This window comes from Gobius niger (genome assembly GCF_951799975.1).
Source record: "Gobius niger genome assembly, chromosome: 12".
Taxonomy (NCBI): Eukaryota; Metazoa; Chordata; class Actinopteri; order Gobiiformes; family Gobiidae; genus Gobius; species Gobius niger.
The window spans coordinates 10,833,042-10,857,012 of NC_136863.1; the positions used below are offsets into that span (position 1 = coordinate 10,833,042).

The 23,971-nt window shown below is 41.1% G+C and overlaps 2 protein-coding genes across 2 annotated transcripts; one reads left to right on the forward strand and one right to left on the reverse strand.

Annotated features, from left to right (window-relative positions):
* Positions 1–156: 156 nt before the first annotated feature.
* On the reverse strand, positions 157–14,181 carry alpk3a (alpha-kinase 3a). Its single transcript, XM_079568076.1, has 15 exons — positions 14,059–14,181; positions 13,619–13,835; positions 13,027–13,148; positions 12,438–12,555; positions 11,299–12,010; positions 9,988–10,536; positions 4,976–7,166; positions 4,187–4,334; positions 3,630–3,757; positions 3,509–3,544; positions 2,646–2,920; positions 2,130–2,218; positions 1,831–2,048; positions 1,485–1,533; positions 157–1,372 (listed from the first exon to the last, which is right to left on the reverse strand). The coding sequence occupies exons 2-15, from the start codon at positions 13,744–13,746 to the stop codon at positions 1,042–1,044; spliced, it is 5,094 nt and encodes a 1,697-aa protein (XP_079424202.1). The 5' UTR covers positions 13,747–13,835; positions 14,059–14,181; the 3' UTR covers positions 157–1,041.
* Positions 14,182–14,697: 516 nt separating this feature from the next.
* malt3 (MALT paracaspase 3) lies at positions 14,698–22,674 on the forward strand. Its single transcript, XM_079568120.1, has 14 exons — positions 14,698–14,834; positions 14,943–15,088; positions 15,185–15,323; positions 15,441–15,616; positions 15,969–16,065; positions 16,885–16,929; positions 16,997–17,200; positions 17,769–17,946; positions 19,036–19,110; positions 19,191–19,318; positions 19,830–19,979; positions 20,349–20,503; positions 21,778–21,897; positions 22,181–22,674. Exons 1-14 carry the CDS (start codon positions 14,825–14,827, stop codon positions 22,493–22,495), a joined length of 1,938 nt encoding a protein of 645 aa, XP_079424246.1. The 5' UTR covers positions 14,698–14,824; the 3' UTR covers positions 22,496–22,674.
* The last annotated feature ends 1,297 nt before the right edge of the window (positions 22,675–23,971 follow it).

Below are 23,971 nucleotides of genomic sequence, written 5' to 3' on the forward strand. Positions count from 1 at the left end.
AGTAATCACAATAAAGTAAAAAAAAAAAAAAAAAAACGATGTACATTTTAAAATGACTATCTTCATTGTTATAAACATGTTGTCTGTGCTATTATTCTCGTTGAGTTGATTACAAGATGTAAACACAATACCTTGTAATGAATGAACACTCCTATGTTAAAGAAATGTCACATTTATTACAAAATCATGGGCTTTGTCACTCATCCACACATACGTTTGTCTCTAGCACATTGTCAGTCCTCTTAGACTGAATAATAGATAATACTGTCATTAGTTCTGACCAGTTCAAGGATTCATGCAAAGTGTACAGTGAAACATAGAATCAAGCTGCATTCTAAAGGATTGTGTTTAGCTTACTTATTAGCTTTCCTACCAAGTATCTGACTCAGGCACTTTAGTTTGCTGCCTCTGATTGTTTCCAAATCCAGAACTGGTTTAATTCCAATAGTTCAAAGAACCGGCCGATCCGAAACTACCCCACACTGTAATGTGAGCTCCTTTGGAGATTCACAGCAAAAACATATTATTTTTTTGTCTTCATGTCCATATGATTGGATGCTGTGAGGCTTTTCACAGAAAAAAAACTACTGTATACATACAGTATGTGCTACTGCAGGGGTAGGCAACATCAGTTGTGGGGCCAAATCACCATAGATACACTGGCCCCAAGATGATTTTAAGAAGTACACACACAGTGTATTCTAGAGTAGTCTAGAAATAATGGAAATATTGTCAATCCCTTACAAAAATTCTAGTAGGAGGCCCTTTAGTCTAACCTGTTAGTAGTGACCACCACCGGGAGGTCTTTTAACTCTGAAAAAATGCCCCGACAAACTTGCCTACCCCTGGGTTTGTCGACTATCAAAGCCAAATGCCTTCTTCTGCATAAAGCATAAGACCATTTTTAAATTCACAGTACGTTTCACAACATAGTTCAGTCTCTTCTAATCCTTGTGCTCAAATCCTCATTATATTTGCTAGCTTTAGAAAAATATACAAACATTTGGTTGTAAAACTGTGTCATTTGTTGCCTGGCCGCTCCTACCTGCTGTCTACAGCCCTGTTTTTCTCCACAGAGTTACTGTCGTCTCTGTCCTGACTCTTTCTGGGCGCCTTAGGGCTGGAGCCGGCTTTTCTCTGTGAATGTGGGCTGAGTGAGGCTTTCTTCTGCACGTGTGGGCTCCCGGATCCAATGCTCAGTTTGCGGTTGAGCAGTGGACTTCGGGATCCCTTGATCTTACTGGGCGTCTGAAGACTGTCCACAGATTTGAGCGGCCGCAGACCCAGGAGTCCACAGTAATAGTTACACTGATGATGAGTTAGGAACTGCTCGAACAGTTCTGGAGAGGCACGCTCTGAAAGTCCTTGGTATCTGCAAAACACAAAATCACTGTTTTACTTTTTCCTGACAGTCCACATTATCCTCAAGTAAAATAGCTTTGGCAGCAGGAATCGGATATCACTGTTTTTCAGGAAATACTAACCCTTTGGACTTGGTAGCAACTCTAATGTTGGTAAGTTTAAAATCAACTCCTGCAAAAAAATAAAGAGATATTAAACATTTTTCTTCTACTGCATTAAAACCTCTTATTCAGCACTTTTAATGATAGAGCAGCTTTATACAAATCAACACTTATTAATTGCTTAAGTACCAAATGGAATCTTGCAACATCTTGTAGCTTAAATATGGCACTGTCAACAAGCCAAGTTCTGTCCAGTTCATACTGTCGCCAACAGAGGGCAATAGACACCTTATAATATGTATATATATATATTTTTGTACTACTCGCACATAACAATTTGAAGTTTTAAAGCATGGGAGCAGTGTACCTTCTAGTTTTGTGAGCAGCAGGTTGCTGTGGGTCCACTCATGGAGCCAATGCTGCAAAGTGCAGCTCTTCTGCTCCACCTCAGAGACGCCCTTTGAGTTCAGCTTGCCTCCAGCATCCACCCAGCAGTAGGTCTCAAAAGAGCCCAGCAGATCAGCCTCCACAGTGGCGTACGGTACAGAGTTTGCAGGTCGGTACATCAAATACTGAGAAACCACTCTGTCAAAAGCAGAATATTACACAGAGTGAATTTCTTTAACTAAAGCAGCACCAATGTCCAACATTATAAAAGGGTCTTACTCCAGCGCAGAGCCAAAGTTGTCAATGACTCGAGCCTCAGCAGCAAAGATTTTGCAGTATTCTCGTATCATGTTCTGAACTTTGCATTCCTGTGGGCAGGTCATACTTTTGATAAATTGCTTCAATATCATCAACAAGAATCTTCAATATTCAAAATCATATCATCACGATAAAACAAAAACATTTGTCCATCTTGTAAAACGCTTGAATCCAGATCCAATTCCTATAATTTACATTATTCATAAAAAAAAAAAAAACGACACATATTTAAGATAAGTAACACAGGAATTAATGTAAAAAACGTCACAGTCATAATGGCTGTTTTACCATGTATGTTTCCGATAACCATAGTGCTCTGTTAATGGGTTTTGAGGTTTATACAATGAGGAAATTAGTATCATTCCCATAGCGGTAAACAATTCAACACGTTGCTGCTGTATTTGAATGATCAGGAGGCATAAATGCAAAAAGTCATACGACTGAGACCCTTGACTTAGGCTACTTCACTCCTCTTACTTGTTTGGTGATTTCTTGGTTTTTCTCGGCTAAATTGCTCTCCAATTTGGTCCCGTAGGGAATGGGGTTTTGGACCTTCATGATGCAGGAGCTTCCAGACTCGAAGATGGGCTCAAGGCCATAGATGACCTTAGCTCTGCTGGCTTTGTGCGCCGAGCCCTCTCCCAGGTGCACCGCCTCAGTCATGATCCGACCAAAGAACTTGCCTCCCCAGCTGCCCGAGTCCGCCAGGCCTCTGTTGAATGTCAGTGGAATCATCTCTATCTCCTCTCCCACTGCAGAACATATACAATACTTTAATATGAAATGGGATCTGGTAGCGCTGTGTTTCAGCTGAAAAGCTGTGCATGTAGCTTGCTTTGTTACTGGTTTATAACATGTAAAACACTCATTGGGCTGCCTTAAACTCCATGGACTCAAGTACAGGTTTATGGACACATCCACACTGCAAAATCAGAATCTCCACAATTCAGTCAATAGTTTTAACTAATGGAGCAGTGCATAAGTGCTGAGAGTCCGTTTATGTTTATTCCAAAGTTTTAGCCATAGCATCTGATGATCCAAAATATGAGGCTTACTCTGCTTTCTGATTGTATAACTTTTTCAAGTACCAAAACATCATGTAATGTGACTAAATCAACAGTTGCCTACAGTAAAATTAATATTTGATTTTCGGGATGTCTACTTAATATCTAGGAATAGAGTAATTTTGGGGAAATATTTACAATTAAATTGACAATTTATATACCTTACCTTTAATTGGGATGGTGGACAAAGAATGAATAGGTTCTATGCAGGTTTTTTGGTATGGTTGGATAAATATAGCAGTAAATGTGGATTTATATAATGTAAAAAATGTGTACCTTCTAGGTCGTCTTTGAGCAGAATCTCTCCCATAACTAAGAAAATGTGGAAACAAAGGGATAGGTGATCATTTTAACCTTTAGTGTATTAAGGCCAGAATAATTTTACATGGACAATTACCGTCTTCACTAAGCAGGAAGTCAGTGGTGTCACTTCCATATTCGTTGTTAATGGTGCAGCCGTACACGGCACAGTCCAGGGTGGAGGCCAGAACAATTGCCAGCGCCACTTGACTCTCATCTCCTCCACTGCAAAAAGAGAAACAGCAATGGTTGGAGCCACAAGTTGTGGAAGCCCGTTTCTTTGTTTAAAAAAAAAAAAAAAAAAGAGTCATAATTATGACTTTAAAAGTCATAGTACAAGTTTTAAATCTACCCTGATTAAAACAGGTCTAAGCGTGTTAGTGATGTTTTCATTTGTTATGGCCTTCCACAACATGGTAACACATATCACAGTAAGGCTTGGTTTCAAAGAAAAGTGTATCATTATAGAAATGTGTCCCCTAATAGTATTTGTGGGCTTCAGATGACATACAACATTCTGATACCATGTGATGGTTATTAGAGATGGGGCAGGCAAAATGACTATTCATAATTTTAAGATGCGATTTGATAAACATAGCAGTTATTGTAGTTATTAGCATTATGTCTTTGCACCAAGCCTCAGACTGGACATACCTCCTCTGCACCTCCAGTATTTCTTGCTCATCCTTGTACCACTTAATGGTGGAGTCACTCAGGACATTGAAGAACTGGCACCAAAGCTTGAGGTGACCCGAGGCATCAGGGAATGGCTCACCTCGAATCTTACGGATCACTTGAGGAGCTGTGCAAAACATCAAGGATTGTAAACACAGATTTTTATATGGCAGCTTTGAGTTAGCCATAGGGGTTTGACTATATTGATCTTGTGATTTATCATGATATTTTGTGGAACAATACAGTACCAATACTTTTAATTCCGATTTTGATACTTTTGATAATGTCATGCATATTAATGAGGTAGCAGTGCACCCCTGTGTTCACAGTCAATAGATAGATAACAGTTTTTATCATTATAAATAAGATTAATTTAGTGGTTGATTTATTCCTTTTGAAATAGGGTCTGTGGTTTCTTGTTTATTTAAATGTAAATGAAGTGCTGTTACTGACAGATCAATGACCCATTTTCAGTCATGGATCATTTATTCAGTTATTTATTTAAGAAAAAATTGATACAAAGTGCATGACTGCAAATGATGAATGAAATGTAGTGTGTTAAGAAAAAGGTTAAAAATCATTTTTTTCTTAAAAAATCATGTCTCCTTGTTTTTGTGCAATATTCCAACTGTCACTGTATCGGCTTATTGTGAGGTTATTTTTATTGTGAGCCATGTATCGCGTATCGTATTGAATCGTGAGGTACCCAGAGGTATTTGGGTACCTTGTGAAATCACAAATAAATACGCTGAAAATGACACGTTTTACCTTTCAGAGGATCCGGCTTCTTGTCTCCAGATTTCTCTTCTTGTTTGTTGCTGAATTCTTCTGGTACAGGTATTTCTTCCACCACTTTAGGCACCTCCAGTGTGGCCTTCCTGCGGTTGAGCAGCGGTGAGCGCCTCTCCACTGGGGGGGTGCTCTGTCCACTGGGAGGCTGCAGAAAGGCTCCCCGGCGAGTTTGTCCAGGGGACATGTAGGGGCTGTCCTTTTTACTGTTGCTGTCTTCATTGTCCTCTTTGGTTTTGGGGATGAAGATCTTGCGCCTTGCCCCTGAGGCCAGCTCCTCTGGAGTGGCTGAGCGAATGAGGGAGAGGCTGTCGCGCCGTTTTAAGCGAGGGCTGCTCTCACAGGAAAGTGAGGAGGTGGGAGTGGAGCCTCCACTCAGAGAGTCGTCAGCCTTGTCACTCTGCCGGTCTGCTGCAGTGTCTGGATCAGTGGAGGTTTTGGACATGAACTTGCGCAAACTGGCTGGGCTCAGAGATGGGTATAGCGGGGGTTTGAAGCTCAGCCTCTCCACAGACATAAAGCTTTCTATCCGAGCCTCTTTCAGGGACTGAGTGATTTCATTTTCAATGCTGTCTGCCAGCACACTCACATCAGGCTGTGGTGCCTCACACACCACTGTCAGCTTGTTGTCTACAATATTCGGTTCCACCTGTTCACCTTGATGCTGCTTATCAGCGCTTTGTGATTCCACTCCTGTGGCTTCATCAGCTTCTCTCTGCTCAGTCTCAGCTGTGTCTTTGTGATCAATTGTTGTTATGTCTCTGGATTCAATTGTTTCTCTTTGCTCTGCTGTTTCTATGTAAGTGGGTAAATCCCGGCAAACAGCTGTTTCTTTTACCTCAGATTGTTCTCTATTCTCAGGTGTTTCTCTGCGCTCAATGGCCAGTAAATCTCCATGTTTTAGTGTTTCTCTGATCTCAGTGGTAGGCTCTTGCCTGAGCTCAGTGAAATGCTCAGATGTTTTGTGCTCAATCATTCCTCTGTTCTCAGTTTGCCGTGTCTCTCGTCGCTCAGTGATTTCTCTTTGCTCAAGCGCTTCTCTGTGCTCAGGTATTTTTCTGTGCTCTGGCGTATCTGTGGCGGGCGGGGTCACAAACAGTGGCAGAGTGGCAGTGTCCAAGGATGGGCTCATATCGGAGGACAGTCCAATTGCCTCCTCTGTGCTCGACACATTTATGATTGGAATTGGATAATGGATCTGAGGTGGCTCATGTGCTTGGGACATCACCTCCTGCTCTTTTTGTGTGCAAAAATCTGACACAAAATCATTCTGTATGATAACATTTGACCAATTATTAAATTCCTTTTGTGAAATATCAGACTCCATTTCTTGTGATAAAGGCGTGATAAGAGACGGACCCTCTTTGACATCAAGTTGTGAGACTTCGGCTGTTGGAGAAAGCATCTCATCTTCTATGCATATTACTGGAACAACTGCATGGATTTCAGGTATATCTTCTGTTGAGCATATTTTTATTTCTGGGAGAGCATTAATATCATGCACGAAGCCTGTCAAACGGTTTTCGGTTGGTAAAGATTCAATATTTTCTTGAATGAGCTCAGTCAATGAAATGTCATTTTGAGAGGCAGCTTGTATGTCTTGATTGTCCTCTATAGTAGAAATCTGGATTAGAGGAATTGTTTCGATGGGAATCTGGATTTCTATGGTCTCTTGTTGATCCACATTCTTTTCTGTCTTTTGGGCTACATTTGCACTTACAGACAAGCTCCAGTTGGTCGACTCTTGGCTGGTTACTGATTGACTCTGTGTGCTGTGCGTGCTGTCAGTGACCACAGAGGGCGGTTCTACATTCATTTCCTGAACAGCAGAGAGCACCACTGCCTGTTGCCCTATATTTTCTTCGTTCACTTTCCTGTCCGGAACCACACATTGCACATGACTTGATTCACTTGACACTGTTTCATCATCTTGCAACTGAGAACCCAAATCATGGATGTGTTGAGTGTGTTGCTGACATTCAAAGGTGGGATTATGGACACTCGTCTCCTCTAGTCGGAGTGAAGTGTCAGTGCTGCCTACACTTGAGCCCTGGTTGTGGTGGCGCTGAAAGGGCGGAGAGTGGGCTTTTGGAAGATGCTTTGGAACATCCATGCGGTCGTCTGACCTACTATCTGAGCTCTTAAGCAGCTGGTCGTCTTTCCTCACCACCTAGGACAGAAAATAAAGAACAGCAGGTTTACACCATTATGAAATATTAGTCTTTAGACCAAAGAGCCAAAATATTTCCATATTACAGCACCATAATTCTCATTTCACACAATTTATACTATTTATACGGGGCACAAAGCTGTTTCTTTCTAGGTGATGGGTGTAACACTACATTGGTAGAGAATACTTGAAGTGTCAGTCAAGAAGAAATAGCAAACAATTTGCACAGAAGTATAAGAAGTTCATGCTAACAGATAGAGTACCCTGTGACAATGCGTCTAATGTAGCTACAAGCTATTACCATGTCAAATGTTGCAGATTGTAAGGTCTATATCACTGATTGACTGTATTGTTGAAAATAATTAGAATAGAAAAATAACTCATAATCAGGTACATGCTCGTGGTTGTGTGTGCCTGGGTATGAAAAGATATACCTGAACCTTGCATATTCTTATGGTAACTTTATCAATGTAATCCCAATGAGTTCCCAATGGGAATACAAAAGTGAAATGCACGAGGACAGTAATTATTGAATATAGGGGTCGGCACACATAAGCTTCAGCTTCAGCCTACTCCTTTTGAGCTTCCATTACTGTGTAATGATATGACGTCTGTAACTAAATGAATGTAAACAGCTAAACTAAACTAAACTAAAGTACACTTTTCACAAGAGCTAAAAATGCCAAAATCAATCCAAGAAATGTGTAGGAAAAAGCCCAGGAGCTGTTGAACAACATCAGCCTCAGGCACAATCTCCATGAGTGCAGAGGAAGAATGATTAATGACCTAAAGCAATGGTCAAGTGTAAAAGTGATTATTGTTAGTATAGTATTGTTACTAAAAACATTTTAAAATAATTAGTGATCTTGACCTTTGCTTTACTCAGACTCTGAAGCCACAGCAGCATTTTCAACAGCTCAGTCCTCACATGTGACCTTTGGCATTCTGAGACATTTTACTACAAATCACCACAAGGATGAACAAGGTCAGGCTTTTACAGCAGTCATGGTGTCACTAAAATAGATCCTTTCCAAATAAATATTTGTGGGTTTCAGATGACACAACCATGACATTCTCAATGGGAGATTATTACTTTGTTGTTTAATTTCCGGATTAGATACGGTAAATCCAAATGGAGCTTATAATAAAATAATCAGATTTGTTTGAATGAATATAGGGTGAAGAAATACAGGCACATTGCCCCCAATCTGAGAGTGGGACCTGAGAGTGTTCTTGAATTGAAAGCAACCAATTAAGGCACGTGTTTAAATTGTGCAAATGTATGTTTTATGGGATGCCGTCCTATTTGTGGAAGCTCTGCTTGTGTCATGCGCCGGTGTCTCAATGTTTACTGGTTTCCATAAAACCATAAATCAAGTGGCAGTCGAGGGCTGAGACACGCTGTTAGTTAGCGAGCTGTTGAGGTATGCCATTACTTCTGTCTCATTCCGCAGCAAATTCAATTAAATAAAAGCTATGAATAGGAAAAAAATATTTTTTATTCGACTATTATCAAAGTCAAAGAGTACTTTCTCAGATGTTACTTTAAGGCTACAGTACAATAAATCAGGTTTACCTATCTCTGTAACTAAAAATGAAAAAGTTATTCATTTTTAATTACACAGATTGGTAAACCAAATCCTTAACTATCACTTTATTTACTTTAAAATGCAGTGTTCTTGTGACCTTTGTATGTGTTTGTCTGTTGCGCTAAACATGAAGTGAACAGTTCCTGCTTCAGTGGAAAGGAACTAGAGTCACGTTACAAGCATGAAGAAGTTGTGGTCAACATGCTCCTACATAGAGCACATGTGCACAAGGTACATCAGGGCTATTACAGCGAGCCCACACTTTCTCAATTCAGCATTCTTAAAGCATTCGACATACTCGACCACAGCAGCGACAAAAAGTACAAGTCACAATAACTTAAGATGATGAAAAACCCAACCACAAGATGCACTAATACTGGCCATGCCTCAATTTACTGTAGCTCTGAAAATAATGGAAAATGTTGGAGGAAACATCTCTCATTGAAATTCTTCAGGCTGTTAATGATTCAGAAAAATTAACATGATGCAACATGATAATACAAGAATGCTTTTCAGTTTCATGTTTGTAGAAACACTGGGGCTAGCAGCTTCTATACATAAGAAGATTCCACAGTGACAGAATATTTTGTTGTTTGGAAATGATATTGTACTTCCTAAGTAAGTGCAGTCTTTTGAATTTAATAATTGTAGTGTGCTGTCCTAAAATACAACTTTTTGGGGATGCAAAAGTCAAAATAACTAAAGATTTATAAGCAAACTTTTTCTCTCTATTTGTTTTCTCTTGTAATTGTTTAGCTCTGTTCATTTTGTGCATAGATGTATATTTATTTTATTACTCTCATCATCATCCTATTATTATTATCCAGCAGTGATTCTAATGATAGATTTCCAAACGCTCACCAAATCCCCAATTACGCAACAAATCATATTGTCACCACCATCGCTATTTCAATAGGTCACTTCACATTGCATTGGTTTGGAGACTTGAAAGAGAAACAGTGGAGTCACTGTTGATAAGTTGTCTGGGCTACCTTACACTGATGTGAAACTATGATTTTGCCCTGTATTTTCCCCCCTGTTGTTTTTGCTGTGGAGGATTTGTTTTTACTGTGACAAAAAGGAATTTAAAAGGCTATTCCACGTCTCATGCTTTTCCACGATTGAGCAATCAGCTGTGTGGCTCGGCTCCATCTTAAACATTCTTCTCCTGCTCTATCTTGTCAGAAAAGCTCCCTAAATATAACTCTCAAGTGTGAGGCAGCTGGCCATACCTCAGTGAGGAGCTGGGCACTGGACAATGGCGTTTCCTCTCTTGCTGTCAATTCCATGGCCTGGTCAGCACGCCCCCCCGCTGTGCCGTGACCTGGGCTCTCCACCACACTCTCAGCTCTTTGCATATCGTCCTGCTTCTGTGAGCTTTCTGTTGTAGCTTCTTGCACCTGCGTGACCTCCATCGGCATTTCATCGCCTTCTTTAACCTTGCACTCAGACCGGCTCTCAGACTGGACATAGAAAGATGGTGGAGTTTGCTCTGCAATGCTAGGCGAATCCGATGCATCGTTCTCTATGTGATCTGGGCGTTCATAGATATCCTTCTTGTTCTTCCCAAAGAAAAAGTCCTTTACAGAGTGGAGCATGGAGGAGAGGGAAGCCTGGATGTGATGGTCCTTGTGGTCCTTGTGCTCTTTATGTTCTTTATGTTCTTTGTGCTCCGTATGTTCCTTGAGACTCTTGCTGTGCAGCTTGGTCTTTTGTCGACTTGGCGGTGTTGGGTGCGACTTCTCTTTGTTGTCCTCTTTCACCTCGTGGTCTGCTTTGTCCTGAAACCAAAGGAACAAGAGATGTCACATTATTAATTTTACAGCTATAATGACAGGAAACACCATGAACAAATGTTAATAAGGTCTGAAAGAGATTGGATCCTTTGTATTTTTCTATTATTCATGTTCGTCTCTCAGCACGAAGGTCCTGGGTTCGCTTCCCGACCATGCGTGGAGTTTGCATGTTCTCATTGTGTCTGGGCAGTTTTCCTTCAGGTGCATCAGTTTCCCTCATCAATCTAAAATATGCACAATAGGTTAATCCTCCAGCCAGGTGATTCTGACGGTGAGTCTAGCTCAAGATCGAGCCACATGCAGAGGACAGATTTCCTCACAATGACGGGAAAGTACACCTTAACGTTATAACTTTTAATAGATTTTTGTTGCTAAGCCTTTCACCATCATCCTCCTCATGTGACAAATATAATCATTATGCAAGGATTAAACAACTCGGAGGCGTGCATTATACAGTTTTAATGCACGACTTGGAGGCAAGAACACGACGACGCGCTGCGATGAAACTCATTCATTGTGGCTTGCTTTTTTGTCTGAGTCTGGGGCGGGAGTTTTTTTTATGTTTGAAGCTGATTTACCTGAAATTAGTTCCAACTCAAATGTTGCTGCAGTGGAGTGATACAGAACATAATATGACATTTAGACATTATACAATTTTAACGCACGCCAGTTGCCAATCAGAATTGAGTATTCACCCAGACCGTGGTATAATAATTAATAATTGATGGTTAAACCTGGCATCTGTACCTGTAATGAGTCTTGTACCATCTCCTCTTCTTTCTGATGTGTGCTGTCCTCCTCATGAGCTTTCTCTTGTGCACTCTCAGTGCCTGCAGTTGCCTCTTCGTTATTTGAGACCTGTTTGTCCTCTGCAGCCTGAGACTGAAGCGCCTCAGCCAAAAACTGTGCCAAACCCATGCCTCCATCATAGTGGTTGTCTCCTCCTCCGTTGCCCATTGCCTGGTTACGACCACCGCCGCTGTTCGGTGACCCGGGTTGTTCGGTCTGTGCATCCAAGCAATTTGAGATTTTGATTTTCTTTTTGGCTAGATCGTGCTCATTGTCCTTTTTCACCTCAGAGTCTGCTGGTGGGGTGGCTACAGGTGAGGGTGGGACAGGTTCTTGAGCAGTGTTTTGGCTGCCCGTGCCTGCAGCCCCCGCCAGCGGCTCCTCTGCGCTCGGTTTTGGTTCTGGAATGGGTCGTTTTCTCGGTGTCCGCTCTGGGCTCTTCTGCACTGTCGTCTCTTTCTGAACTTGCCCAAAATCGCCTCTATCCCTGCGGTTGTTCACCTCAAGGTCCTGTTTCTTCTTCTCAGCTTTGGCCTTCAGTTTGGCAAAGAACCTCTGATGGATCTGATACTCGCTCATGGTGCCCACCTCCAGAACGCCAGAGCAGGAGACGATTCCTTTACTGTTGCAGGCCGAGACCTGGTAAATTGCCGCATCATCCAACGTGCAGCTAAAAATAGAGACAAAAAGTACATTATTCCAACACTCTATAGCAATTGAATTACACAGAGGATGTTTACTCTTATTCTTGCTCTTCTTTATTGACTATTTTATTGTTGCTTTTATATTTTAATATTCTAATTTAATGGAATGTTCTTGAATCACTGAGTCAGAAGTGCATTGCGTTGTTGCATCCACATTTTAAAAAAGCAGAGAGAACTGAATGGAAGATGATCCTTTGCCGTGTGTCAGTGCAGTTAACATGAAGGAACTACAATTGTGAAATATCCGATTACACCTAATCTTTTGAAATATGACTAAATAATTGCACAAAACCCTTACAATTGTAAACATCCAACTGGAGTACGTGCTAGCGTCATTAATCCAGCGAATAGCTTTCCTGAATGTGATGAAATAAAGGGTGATGATGGGCTCACTTGTAAATGTGGAGAGTGTGCGTTTTGCCATTGCGCGCAATCTCATATTTGGGAAGCCCACAGTACCGATCCATTTCCATATCATCTTTGTACCATTTCAGTTCAGGAGCCGGGTATCCTGGGCACACACAAACGTGCACATCCCACACAATGTGAGTGGACTAGAATACTAAAAGTTCTGCACAGAGGGAACACTTGCAATATTGTTATCATACAAGAAAATTACCCCAAAAAAAATATGCTTGAATCTTGATCAAAACAATTTCTTAATAGGGAAGTATAGGGCATTATGTTTAGTTTTCTGCAATAGTCCTAAATATTACATCTCATTTCCGTTTATTAGGCATTTTTAGGGTAAAAAAACAAATAAGAGAAGTGGAAAGAAGGATGAAGTGCACTGTCAACATTTAAAAGACATGACATCAAAACTAACCCACCAAAAAACTAAAAAGTGCAATAATTAATCACTAAGAAATGTACTGCCTTCTAGACATCACAGATTGTGGAGAGAAAGTCTCTGAATGAGTAATATATTTTTCTGTAATCCTAAATGGGGAGTGCAGATAGAGGTGACTTGTGTAAATACTACCTGTTACCACACAGGAGAACTTCACATTACAGTTTTCAGACACTGCCTTGGATTTGAGCGTAGTCTCGAAGGAGGGTTGCACATCTTCAGTCAGCTGAGCCATGACACTGCATAAGGTGCTCCTAGAAACACACAAAGTCGATCAGAAGGTTTCAACTACTACCGTGCTGTGCCTCGATCATCTCTGTGTCAACATTCCAACAACTGGCCCCGTTAAGTGGACGACTGGTTAATGGAAACTTGTGGTAGTAGTACACTTTAAAAGAGTGAAAGGACATCAGGCAAAACAGAGCAAAGTCAGTCCGAGGTGGGTCTTTCAACATCACTGTTACACTTGGGTGAGCTGCTTTCCAAATTAACATGTTAGTTGGGAGGAATGTCTCAAAAGTGTGCTTTACCTCGTTGGTCTGTAGTGAGAATACCTTGAATAGCTATTCGGAGAGGAGGTACATAAAAGGAACTTGTCAGTCACCAAATTGCTTGTTGGTTTAATTTGCCAAACTACAAATTCTGTTGCCCTCCTCTGAAACATTCTGCACTGTGGATATACCCACGACATCTGTAGGGTCACGTCATTTAAAATCACTCTTACCTGTTTTCAGGCCGAACATTGGACAGGTAAGTGTTGCGGCCGTTTGAAGAGCTGCCCTCTTCTTCGCTGAAGCTGCTTGTCCTTCCATTACCGGAAAAAGATCTAGTCATTGGCCTTCTGGATGTCATTGTCAGCCAAAATGAAGATAAATATATCCAAAGAAATGCAATGATGAGGGCCTGTGCCACTTGAGTTTTGTGTTATTCCCACAGAGGCCCTGGAAGAGACACAAACAGAACACCGTCAGAGTTTCACACAAAAGTCAAAAACAGCTTTGAGGCCTACTTGTCCTTTCCCATGCAAACGCTTACATAGAAGGGGGTTATAAATAGGATGAGCAGGAACAGGGGTTTTCAGGATCAAACACATGCTTAACAAGTGTAATGTAGTCATAGTTTAGCATTAACTCCAAGAGTTTCTAAGTCTTTTTTCAAACTCACCATGAAGTGGCCCCTGAGTGTTGTCCTGGCAGTCTGAGCTTGTGAGGAGAATCTCTCCAACTGCCTATCATAGACAAGCATGTGTTGCCAGGCTGGGCTTATTTTTAGCAGCTCTACAAATAGGTGCCAGAGCACGTCAGACTCTCTGAAACTTGATTTTAGAGTTGTAACGACTTCTAATTCACTAAATGTTTAGTCATTGCCCTCCAGTAATATTTTACACAAATATTTTAGACGAAAACAGTGCCTGACTGTCATAAATATTTCAGGAAAGTATTTGCAGTGATGATTTCCAAAACATTCTATTTCTTTTCTTTCTTTCTTTTTTAAAATACTGCCCCATTTGGATCAAACCCACGCCATTGCGTTGCTGTCCGATTGCAATACACACTGGTGCCCGTTTTCTGAACTTTATTCGAGTTAAAGGCCAACCTTTTGACAGGACGCGCTCATTACCGTAATGTCTGCAAGAAACGTGGGTCTGGATAACCAAGAGGCTGTTGCGCTATTTAGCGCATAATCTGCCTGCCCCTCTATAACGAACAACTTGGTAATGTGATGGTGTCATGACTATTCCGGTAAAAAGGAAGTGGTAAAAGTAAAAAAAAAAAAAAGAAAGAAAACTATTTGAAGAAGGGAAAAAAGTTAAGTCTGTCCAGTTGCTCCGGCGCGTGCCTCACAACAGACTTCTGACATGCAACAGTTTCTTTCACTAAGATGCTCTACCATCGTCAATGTTAAATCAAAGACCCACTGAAGACTGGATATGATTGGAGGTAAAATAGCCTAATAGTTTTCCATGAAGTAGACGTAATTATTACTTTTAATTATTACTTTATTGTTGTTATTGTTATCATCTAATCAAAACGTTTGAATTGTTCCAGAAATAGTTATTGTGCGCCATCCGGTAAACGCGTGCGTCCCGGTGTGCCACACAGTCAGACTGAGCGTCTTGGCTGAAGGCACGGGCGCGTTACAATACCAATGGTTCAACTACGTTCAAAAGGACGGCCATAAGGAAGTGTGTGAGGTACCGACTCCGGCAACATGGCCAAAATGTTAATAATAGTTCATGACAACCACTTGCCTATTTGGATGCCTTATTGTCTTTCTGAACATATTGCAGGTAGCAGGTGCGACGCAGCCACATCTCGTCATCAAAGCGAAGGAATCCCAGAAATATTCATGTCGCGTAAATGACAGACATTTTAATTGCAAAATAAGCGACTGGGCGCATATTACAGTGTTGGACGTCGATGAATCAGGTATTTGCTTTTACACGGTGCGAACTGACATCTCTGGCGCTTCTATTCACAACATCATTAGAACGGACTTCTCCCTATGGCATTGACTTTCTTTATTTGCCTTTCAAACACTATCAGGTTTACCGCCTCGGTGGCAGGGCGAGCCTCACATCGCGGTCAACCCTAAACCCCAGACACTTCGGCCCGGTGCCAGGCTGACTCTCCGCTGCACGGCCTTTGGGATCCCGCATCCCCAGTATCAGTGGTACCGGAATGGGCATCTTCTGAGCACCCAGACAAAGGAAAAACTGCTGGTAAAGAGTGTGCCCTTCTGAGTGTGTGAAAGAGTAAACATGGTGGCTCAGATGGTAGACCTATTGTTTCCCCTAAACCCTTTAAGCCTCTAAATGATTCTGATCCACTTTGCCTGCACATAGAGGTGTAAAACCGCTCTGTACATTGAACTATTCACAGTCAGGGGGCCGAGAGCCAAACCTTCAACGGGGGCTGCTGAGATTTGCACAGATTTCTAATAACAAGCCATTTTGACCCCTGCCCTTGAGAAAACATGTTTGGATACCTCTGGAAAACAGAGAGAGTAGAGTACCCACAGTCCGTGATGTGTTCAGAGTACTTTGTTGTAAACGAGTACCTCTCTGTGTGCAGGTCCAGCAGACGTCGTCCCGAGATGCTGGAACATACCTGTGTGCGGTCACGAGCGTGCTGGGCGAGAGCTGGAGCGATCCTGCTGATGTGGACTTTAGTGAGTGACTGGTTTACTCCACTTTATCACGTGCTGTGAGACGTTTTCAGACACATTCATTATTTTGAGTTTATTATGTAGCTGTCGTGTATTAGAAGTGTATAATTCTAGATTCTACAGTATTGGTAAAGCGTATTCTGTGGCAAATGTAATCCATTCCCGTTTTTGAAAACATTACAGCCTGTATATAAGCCTGAGTGTTTTTTTATCCATAAGTGTACAATTTCAGTATCACACAGGAATAAGCAGAGAGGTATGAATACTTGCTGAGCCTACAGTAAATATTCACACACACACACGCTCTTTTCGTTTCGTCACTAAACATAACTGGTTCCACTGCACCAGGATTTCTCGGTACTTTCCCATCTGCAGAGTCGAAGAATGTTATCAGACGCGCCACTGCAGGAAGAGACAGAACAGAAACTGATTTTTAAAGAACTTTGGTGACATTCTTAGACCACAGGCTGTCACGCATATTGTTTATAACTTGAGGAAAACATTTCAAAGAAAGATGTTTGGTCACACGTCACTTTACAGCACAATTGTGACACGATAACAGGATGGAAATAGCGTAATAAGTTTAGAGACAAGAGACATTTCTATATAAATCACACCACCACTCCCTTGATATTGGGTTAAGGTAAAAGTTGACATTATTAATTAGCATGAAATACATTTGTTGTGTGTCCTGTTGTAATGTTAGTACACTTTTAGGTAGATTACCATATTATTTCTATCATATTACCTTGCCATTACTGTGCTGTAAAGTTTAAATGCTGCCAGACACTTCCATTCTAATCGTGTTGTGCTTTATTCCAGTGCCAGTGGAGCCACGTATTCAAGCACCTCCAGCAACATTTACAGGTACACTATGATGAAACTTTGTGTTATTGTCATTTACTGTAGCTAAAGATGATTTCATTTATTGTAGCCACTGATAAAGTTGCGTTGCTCATTGGAAACTTGAACTACTCACACTACCTCGGGCTTTTGGCTCCTGTCATGGATGTCCATGAGCTGGGGCAGCTTCTGCTGGAGCTGGGCTTCAGGGTGCTGTCTCTCCTGGACCTCACAGCCGACCAGATGGCTGCAGCTGTGGACAACTTCATTCAGCTCCTGGATACAGGGGTGTATGGTGTGTATCTCAAAATCTCTCTGTATTTCATACTTTATGTTTCCTTTAAGGTTGAATGTTTGCATCGATGAATGTAGCGTCTGCTAGGACTCTACAAACATGTTCTGAAATGCATGTGATTCTTGTATTAGTTCATATTTTAGTGCAATACTTGTGTATACGTGTTAAAAATTGTTTCAAATTGTGCTGCCCCAGCGTTCGCAATGTGAGATTGTACTTCCCTCTTGGTGTGACGTGATGGTCAGTTTCTTCTTAAGAACTTGTTGTTGTGTTATTTTTAGAACTTTAATGTCCCCACTGAACTCCCTCTTACACAAGCAGAGCTAGTCGTTTTTTTTATTGTTTCACACACCTATTTTCAGAGCATAGGCATTTATTTTGATATCATTATGATCTATGTAGACTCTCTAGCCCCATTAAGGGTGTACCTTAAACTATCGGTTGTTTTATTCTCATTTTGAGCACAGAGAACGGCGAAAAGGCCTGAATTATGATAACAATAACCGTTTCAGATTGTCACAGACGTGGGTGACGTTTTGATAAAATGTTGCTTTGTCGTCCTCATCAGGGCTGTTCTACTATGCTGGCCATGGGTTTGAGCACGCCGGGAGAAATTACCTTGTTGCAGTTGATGCTCCACAGCCTTACAATACGTCAAAGTGTGTCTGTGTCCAAAGGATCATGCGCAAAATGCAGGACAGGAGGACTGCTCTCAGTGTCATCCTTCTGGATGCCTGTAGAACATGGTAAGATGCTTTAACAGTTTGTATCCGCATGGCATCATAATGTTCTTATTGTTTATTACTGCGGTGGAGGACAGGTCAAAGTTTTATAAAGGAACAAACACCAGACCTAAATCAAGATCAAATCAAAATGAAAGGCTCTAAAATAGGAGGTAAAATGTAATTAATTATATACAAAGTGGGTGTAAACCATGGTGACACTTTATTTTACACTACCCTTGATACATTGTACCTAACAAAATGTTGTACAATGTAATGAGCTCTGTAACAATGTCTAATAACTTGTACCCATGGGTTACATACACAATGGAATAAAATGTATTTGTAGTTTGTAGGTACATCATGTAATAAGCCATAACTCTAACCCCAACTCTAACCTTAAGCTCTATCCCTAAGGGTCTCGTGTCCTATTACATTATGTAGCTACAAAGTACTAATACAAGTTATTCCATTGTGTATCTAACCCATAGGCACAAGTTATTACAGATTGTTACAACGCTCATTACATTGTACTATTAATCATTTAATAATGTAATTTAGTTAGGTACAATGTATCAAGGTAGTGTAAAATAAAGTGACACCAGATCGAAACTTTCAGACGACTCGCCCATACGTACCACCTGAAGAAGCCAATACAGTGGGACACATACTACTCTTTTTCACAGAGCCCTTATTTATTTGTTAAGCTCTTAACCAAGCGCATTTTCTCCAGTTTGGTTTTACTTAAATCTAAAAGCTTCTTGCCCGGAATGTTTAGTCAGAGTAACGCCTCATTTGAACCACCTGCAAAACGGATCGACACTGCATTGTTGCCGTGTTTTTATCACATTTTTTTTAAAGTGTTTTTTACCTCTTTATTATCACTTTTTGTTGTTGTGTTTTTTTTCACTTTTTTGTGGTGTTTTTGTTGCTTTTTCATCCTTGTTTTTGTTGCCATGTGGGGGTTTAGAGGTTAAAGAAAGAGAATAAAGCCAAATTGCCTTTAGCCTCACTTTTACCCTGCAGTGACATCATCTGCATACCCTCTACTGATTTTTTTAAAACACCTGATTCAACAAAAATTGTCTAACGTGTCATCTGTCTGTTTCAAAGGTGTAAACAGGACAGTGTCCCGTCAGTCATCCAGCCTTTGAGACCCTCTGGCAACACGGTTTATGGATACGCAACGTATGTGTTTTGACACTGTATTCTAACCCTTGAGTGCAGGCTCTAATAAGCCAACACGCTGTGTCTTTGTGCCGCTGCAGAGGAGAAGATGCTCAGGCGTACGAGGTCCAGGATCGTGGCAAAAGCACAGGAATCTTCACCAAGTACCTGAACAAGCACATCCTGCTGCCAGAAAAAGTCACACATGTTTTAGAGAGAGTGTCTGAAGGTAAGCTTTACATTACGAAAGAAAATAAGCAAATAAATAAATGTATTCACAAATAAATAAATAAAGTTGACCCACATCGGCATATCAGCAACTGTGATAGATGGGTGATGGCAGAATATTTTTTTCCATGCACCATTAGCCAATGACCTCATTCTAAGGAAATTGCGACTCCTGGCAAGAGAACAAGCAGAAACCTGAGATGTGAGGCCAAAGCAGCTGCTGTGCCGCTTGCACGCTGCCGGCTCTGCTCTCAGGGTCAACCACCAATCAGCAATACCACAATGCTCCCATTCCTGCAGAAGGCATGGGAGAAGTGAAAGTTCTTTGCACTATTGAAATGATGACACCGGGAACATTTAAGAACATCTTAAAACAACGCTGATTTTAATGAATAATTAAAGCTGTTTATTCAAGGAGCTTTTTCATCACACAATCATCACTGTTAGGAGAGTGAAATACATTTGTTATTTAAGGATTCGTTTCACGGTTGTTCCTCTTTTCTTCGACACAGATGTGGACAGCGACCCTTTGGTGAAAGGCAAGCAGGCCGTCGAGGTCCGTCACACGCTGAAGGAGGCTCGCTCACTGACCGACCCGGTGCACAGCGCTGGACACTCCAGAGAACTGCTTCTGCGGGACGTCTGCTGGAGGCGAGCAAATGGTGCGGTGGCCTAATGTATTTGAAAACCACATATTTTCATTTCCTCTTGGTCACAAGGGCACGGCACCATGTGAAACAAGAGTGCAGTGACATTTTGTATCATTCATAAAACAGTTCATTGTTGAGCGGTGCTTAAATATAGGGAAAATGCTGTTCATCCCACAATTTGGATAGAGATATACTAACTGCAGTCAAAATGTGTCCCCTAAGAACTGGAAAACTATTGCCCTCACAACCAGAAATAATTGTATTTTGCTTTTTAATTTCTCTCATAGAAATAGCTGCGGGTATGAATGTAATTCTAACACCCCTCCTCTCAAGTTTCTTTCTGTCTTTCGACTCGTAACGTTGTATTTAAATGTATTTCAGAGCTGCCACAGAAGAGATGCGTGACGTTTCCCTGCGGAGCGCAAGTGGAGGTCGGCTTCTCGGCTTTGTTCTCCAACGTCCTGGTGGTGTTTGCCAGTGTCAAACGATCGGAGCCTCACATTCTGGATTGCACTGTTGTCCTTAGCAGTAAACCTGTAAGGCACAAGACGTCATACATCGAGTTGTATTATTAGATACGCTATTTTGATTCAGTGCTTCAGTTTGACATGTCTTTAGGTTCTGGCGCCATCTAGTGTTGAGACGGTTGTATTTTGTCTTTGCTTACTTTACTGCAGTAGCTTGGCGAGTATAAAATAGGACATAGAATGTTGCTGATCAGGTTATTGATGAGTGGGTCTTTAATGTGGGGGTTGTGACTCCCAGGACACTCTTGGCTTTACTATAAACACTCTATATGGCAATATTTATCCTTAATACTATAATGCAAAAGTAGATTCACCCTTAAAAAATGAATTTACAGCTGCACAACTTATCAAAATTCAGTTACGATTACAATAATTACATAATCGATTACAAAAATAAGGTATTTTTTATATAGCAATGTGTTTCAAGTGATAGTCTGTAAGTTTAAATGTCTTGCATGCAATTTGTTGTAATATTAGATTATTATATTTTTTCTTAAGTCCCTCCCTTTGATGATCTCAGCAACTAATCAGAATCCCCAGTGTCCTAACTTTGACCAATGAGACGAGGTTTGCTGTGAATCGGCACGGTGGCGCAGCAGTTAGTGCTCATGCTTTACAGCTAGAAAGTCCCAGGTTTGATCCCTGGACGGGGCCTTTCTGTTTGGAGTTTGTATGTTGTAACCATTTGTCCTATGGGTTCTCCGGTTTCCCCTTCCACTGAAAAAAAAAATAGTGTACAACAGGTTAATCCTCCAGCCAGGTGTTTAAGACCATTACTCTGGCTGTGCACTGCTCCTACAGGTTGCCCCAGTGGCAACAAATTTCCCTGCGGGGATTAATAAGTCTACCATAACTTTAACATTAACATTAACATAGCCGTAACAGGAGAGAGGAGGAAGGAGCTAGAGCTTTTACTTTTGAAATTTTGTTCTCACACTTCTCATTTTGTATACTAGGAGTGGCCATCATGACCAATCAGGAGATTCACTCTCTCTCTCCTCATTTTGCAATCTTACAGACTGCCACGATATCTTCCGACCTCGCCCAAAGTTTGCTCTCTGAGTCTGTGGCATTTCATAAGTGTCTTGAGCAGTTCAGTTGCACTGCATTTCAACAAAGATTGGCATGCCACTTGATATAATTTACTGTTTTCAATTATAGCGAATACATTTTGCATTGTTTTGTTAAAGGATTTTTTTCCATTTTTTAATCGTCAATTGTGACTAAAATACTGGTGGTTACTTATTATCCCCTAATCGTGCATCTCCTCTTTTTTTCCGTAGGCAATGGAAAACGCATTCTCGAGACAGGACATGTCAGGAGAACTCGACTCCCTGCTGCTTAATGGTCACTTAAATACCCCGGATAGCACCTTATGGCTATGTGGGCTACAGACACTTGAGGTACACTGACTCTTGACTCAGCGCGTGAATGTGGTTGTTTTTGTCTCACTCAGAGAAGGGCAAAGGTAGAGAGAGATTAGATGGTGTTATCATTGCAAGAATATGCAATAGGAAAATCCAGAAACGCTTAACTATAGACACTTTTTTGAAAACCTGTATGAATGTTAAGGATAAGATGTGAGATATAGCAATAATCAGGACTGAAATACATGATTAGACTTGTGTAGGACTAGCTAAGATTTCCTATTAGTTAAATCATCATCATTATTTCCTTCGCTCTTAGGAGTCGCTGCTCATCAGAGTGGATCTACACTATACTGACGGCAAGAGCGGGCGTCACTCCGAGAGCCAGCGGCTGAACGTGGGAAAGCCTCTGGTGGCCTCCTGTGGACTCAGAAACAAGGCTGCTCCCACAATGAACCACAAGGCACAAGCTCACACCGCGGACATCTCGCACCGCAGGCCCCACGAAGCCCTGGCAGGAACGGTCCGGCCATCTACCAGGAAGGCTGAGTGTGTCGCGCAAACGCCGGTGGGAAGAAACACGCCAGAAGAGCATGATGAAGATGACATGCTTGACTTTTTGTATCTGAAATAACTGATGCTCCTGATGTGATTAGGAAAAAAACATAACTGTCAACTTTTTTGTTATAATAATTATTATAAGAATGTGACTTTGAGAACTCCATGTACTGACTCTGTGCGTCCCACTGCTGTAGTGTAGACCCTTTAGTCATACATCCAGGACTGCTAGACCAGTGTTTCCCAACCAGGGGTACAGGGACCTGAGCAGGGGGTACTTATATGTCAGATTAAAAATTTAAGTGAATAGTATTATTAACGTTATTGAATGAATAGAAATATTCATGTGGGGTTCAGTTGGGCCTTCTGGGAGAAAAAAAAAAGATGAAAAAAAGAAGGGTCCAAGAGACAAAAAAGGTTGGGAACCACTATACTAACCAGACCACAGCAGGACTAAGACCAGTCTCAGTTATAAGCTCTTCTCAAGTCCCAATCTCATTATGATCCATCTGTAAACACTAAAGTCTCACAGATTTTTATCAACAAATGCAAACCAGAATATTTTATTTTCGGTCATTTGCAAAATTCAAATGCTCTTAACCTGTTTTATAATAAAGGTGTCCCTTGTGTTTACTGCTATTTGTGAAGGTTTAACAGGCTCAATTCTGTTCTGTTCAAAACAACTTCAGGGATTAGTGACAGTCCCACTGTGAAAGCAGAAGACGCGGGTCCGTGTGCTGTTAACTCAATTGTGCGGAGAACAAGCATTATCCATTGAAAAACAGAAAAAAGTGAGTGCATATTGGTCCAAAAAGTAGGCGCAGGTGCTCTTCAGAGATCAGGTATAAAACTTGATAAACAGAGGGGGAAAAAAGGATGACTTACAAATTAAAAGTCCTTTATTGAACTGACATTTAATTTGTAAGTCAGAGTGCCTCAGATCCTTTTTTCCCCTCTGTTTAGCATTATCTATTATTTGATAGCAAATTTCCATCATATCACGGCACATAAATTGAACTAGTGTTTATAATATGTTGTACGTTTATTTATGTTACATACACGTGTATATTATCCCACGGTCTACACTATACTGACGGCATAGACCCTGCTTAGTCTACTTATAGGCCCAGCCTATAAGTAGACTAAGCAGTTGCTTAGGGCCCCAAGGCCACGAAGGGGCCCTCAAGAGCACAGGTACATTTTGACGAAACAATAATATGCAACATGATGGATACACTGTTGTACAGTATGCAACTAGTGAACAAAATAGTTACATTTCTGTTTGTCTAAGCCAACCATCTAGCAAAGTCATGTTGCCTACATTTATTTTTGAGCTGTCTGTGTGAGCAACTATATGCTTGGTTTACACTATTTTAAAGAATCCTTTCCTTGAAGAAGTTAAAACAAGTCAAAAACAAGTTACCAAAAAAATAAATAAATAAATAGACAAAAGCATAACGCCCTTCCCCTGTCGAGCCAAATCATGACTTCAATTTGTGTAAGTGTAGTAGGGGACCCCAAGTCAATTTGCGTTTAGGGTCCCACGAAGGCC

Bases quoted from the DNA above. Each gene is read 5' to 3' on its own strand.
- alpk3a (XM_079568076.1), bottom strand. From the start codon at position 13,746: ATGACATCCAGAAGGCCAATGACTAGATCTTTTTCCGGTAATGGAAGG. The intron at 12,556-13,026 runs GTAGTATTTACA...GTGTGTGCCCAG, and splicing joins GTTCTCCTGTGTGGTAACAG to GATACCCGGCTCCTGAACTG. The intron at 12,011-12,437 runs GTGAGCCCATCA...CTCTATTTTTAG, and splicing joins CACACTCTCCACATTTACAA to CTGCACGTTGGATGATGCGG.
- malt3 (XM_079568120.1), top strand. The intron at 15,089-15,184 runs GTACCGACTCCG...AACATATTGCAG, and splicing joins GCCATAAGGAAGTGTGTGAG to GTAGCAGGTGCGACGCAGCC. The intron at 16,930-16,996 runs GTACACTATGAT...CATTTATTGTAG, and splicing joins ACCTCCAGCAACATTTACAG to CCACTGATAAAGTTGCGTTG.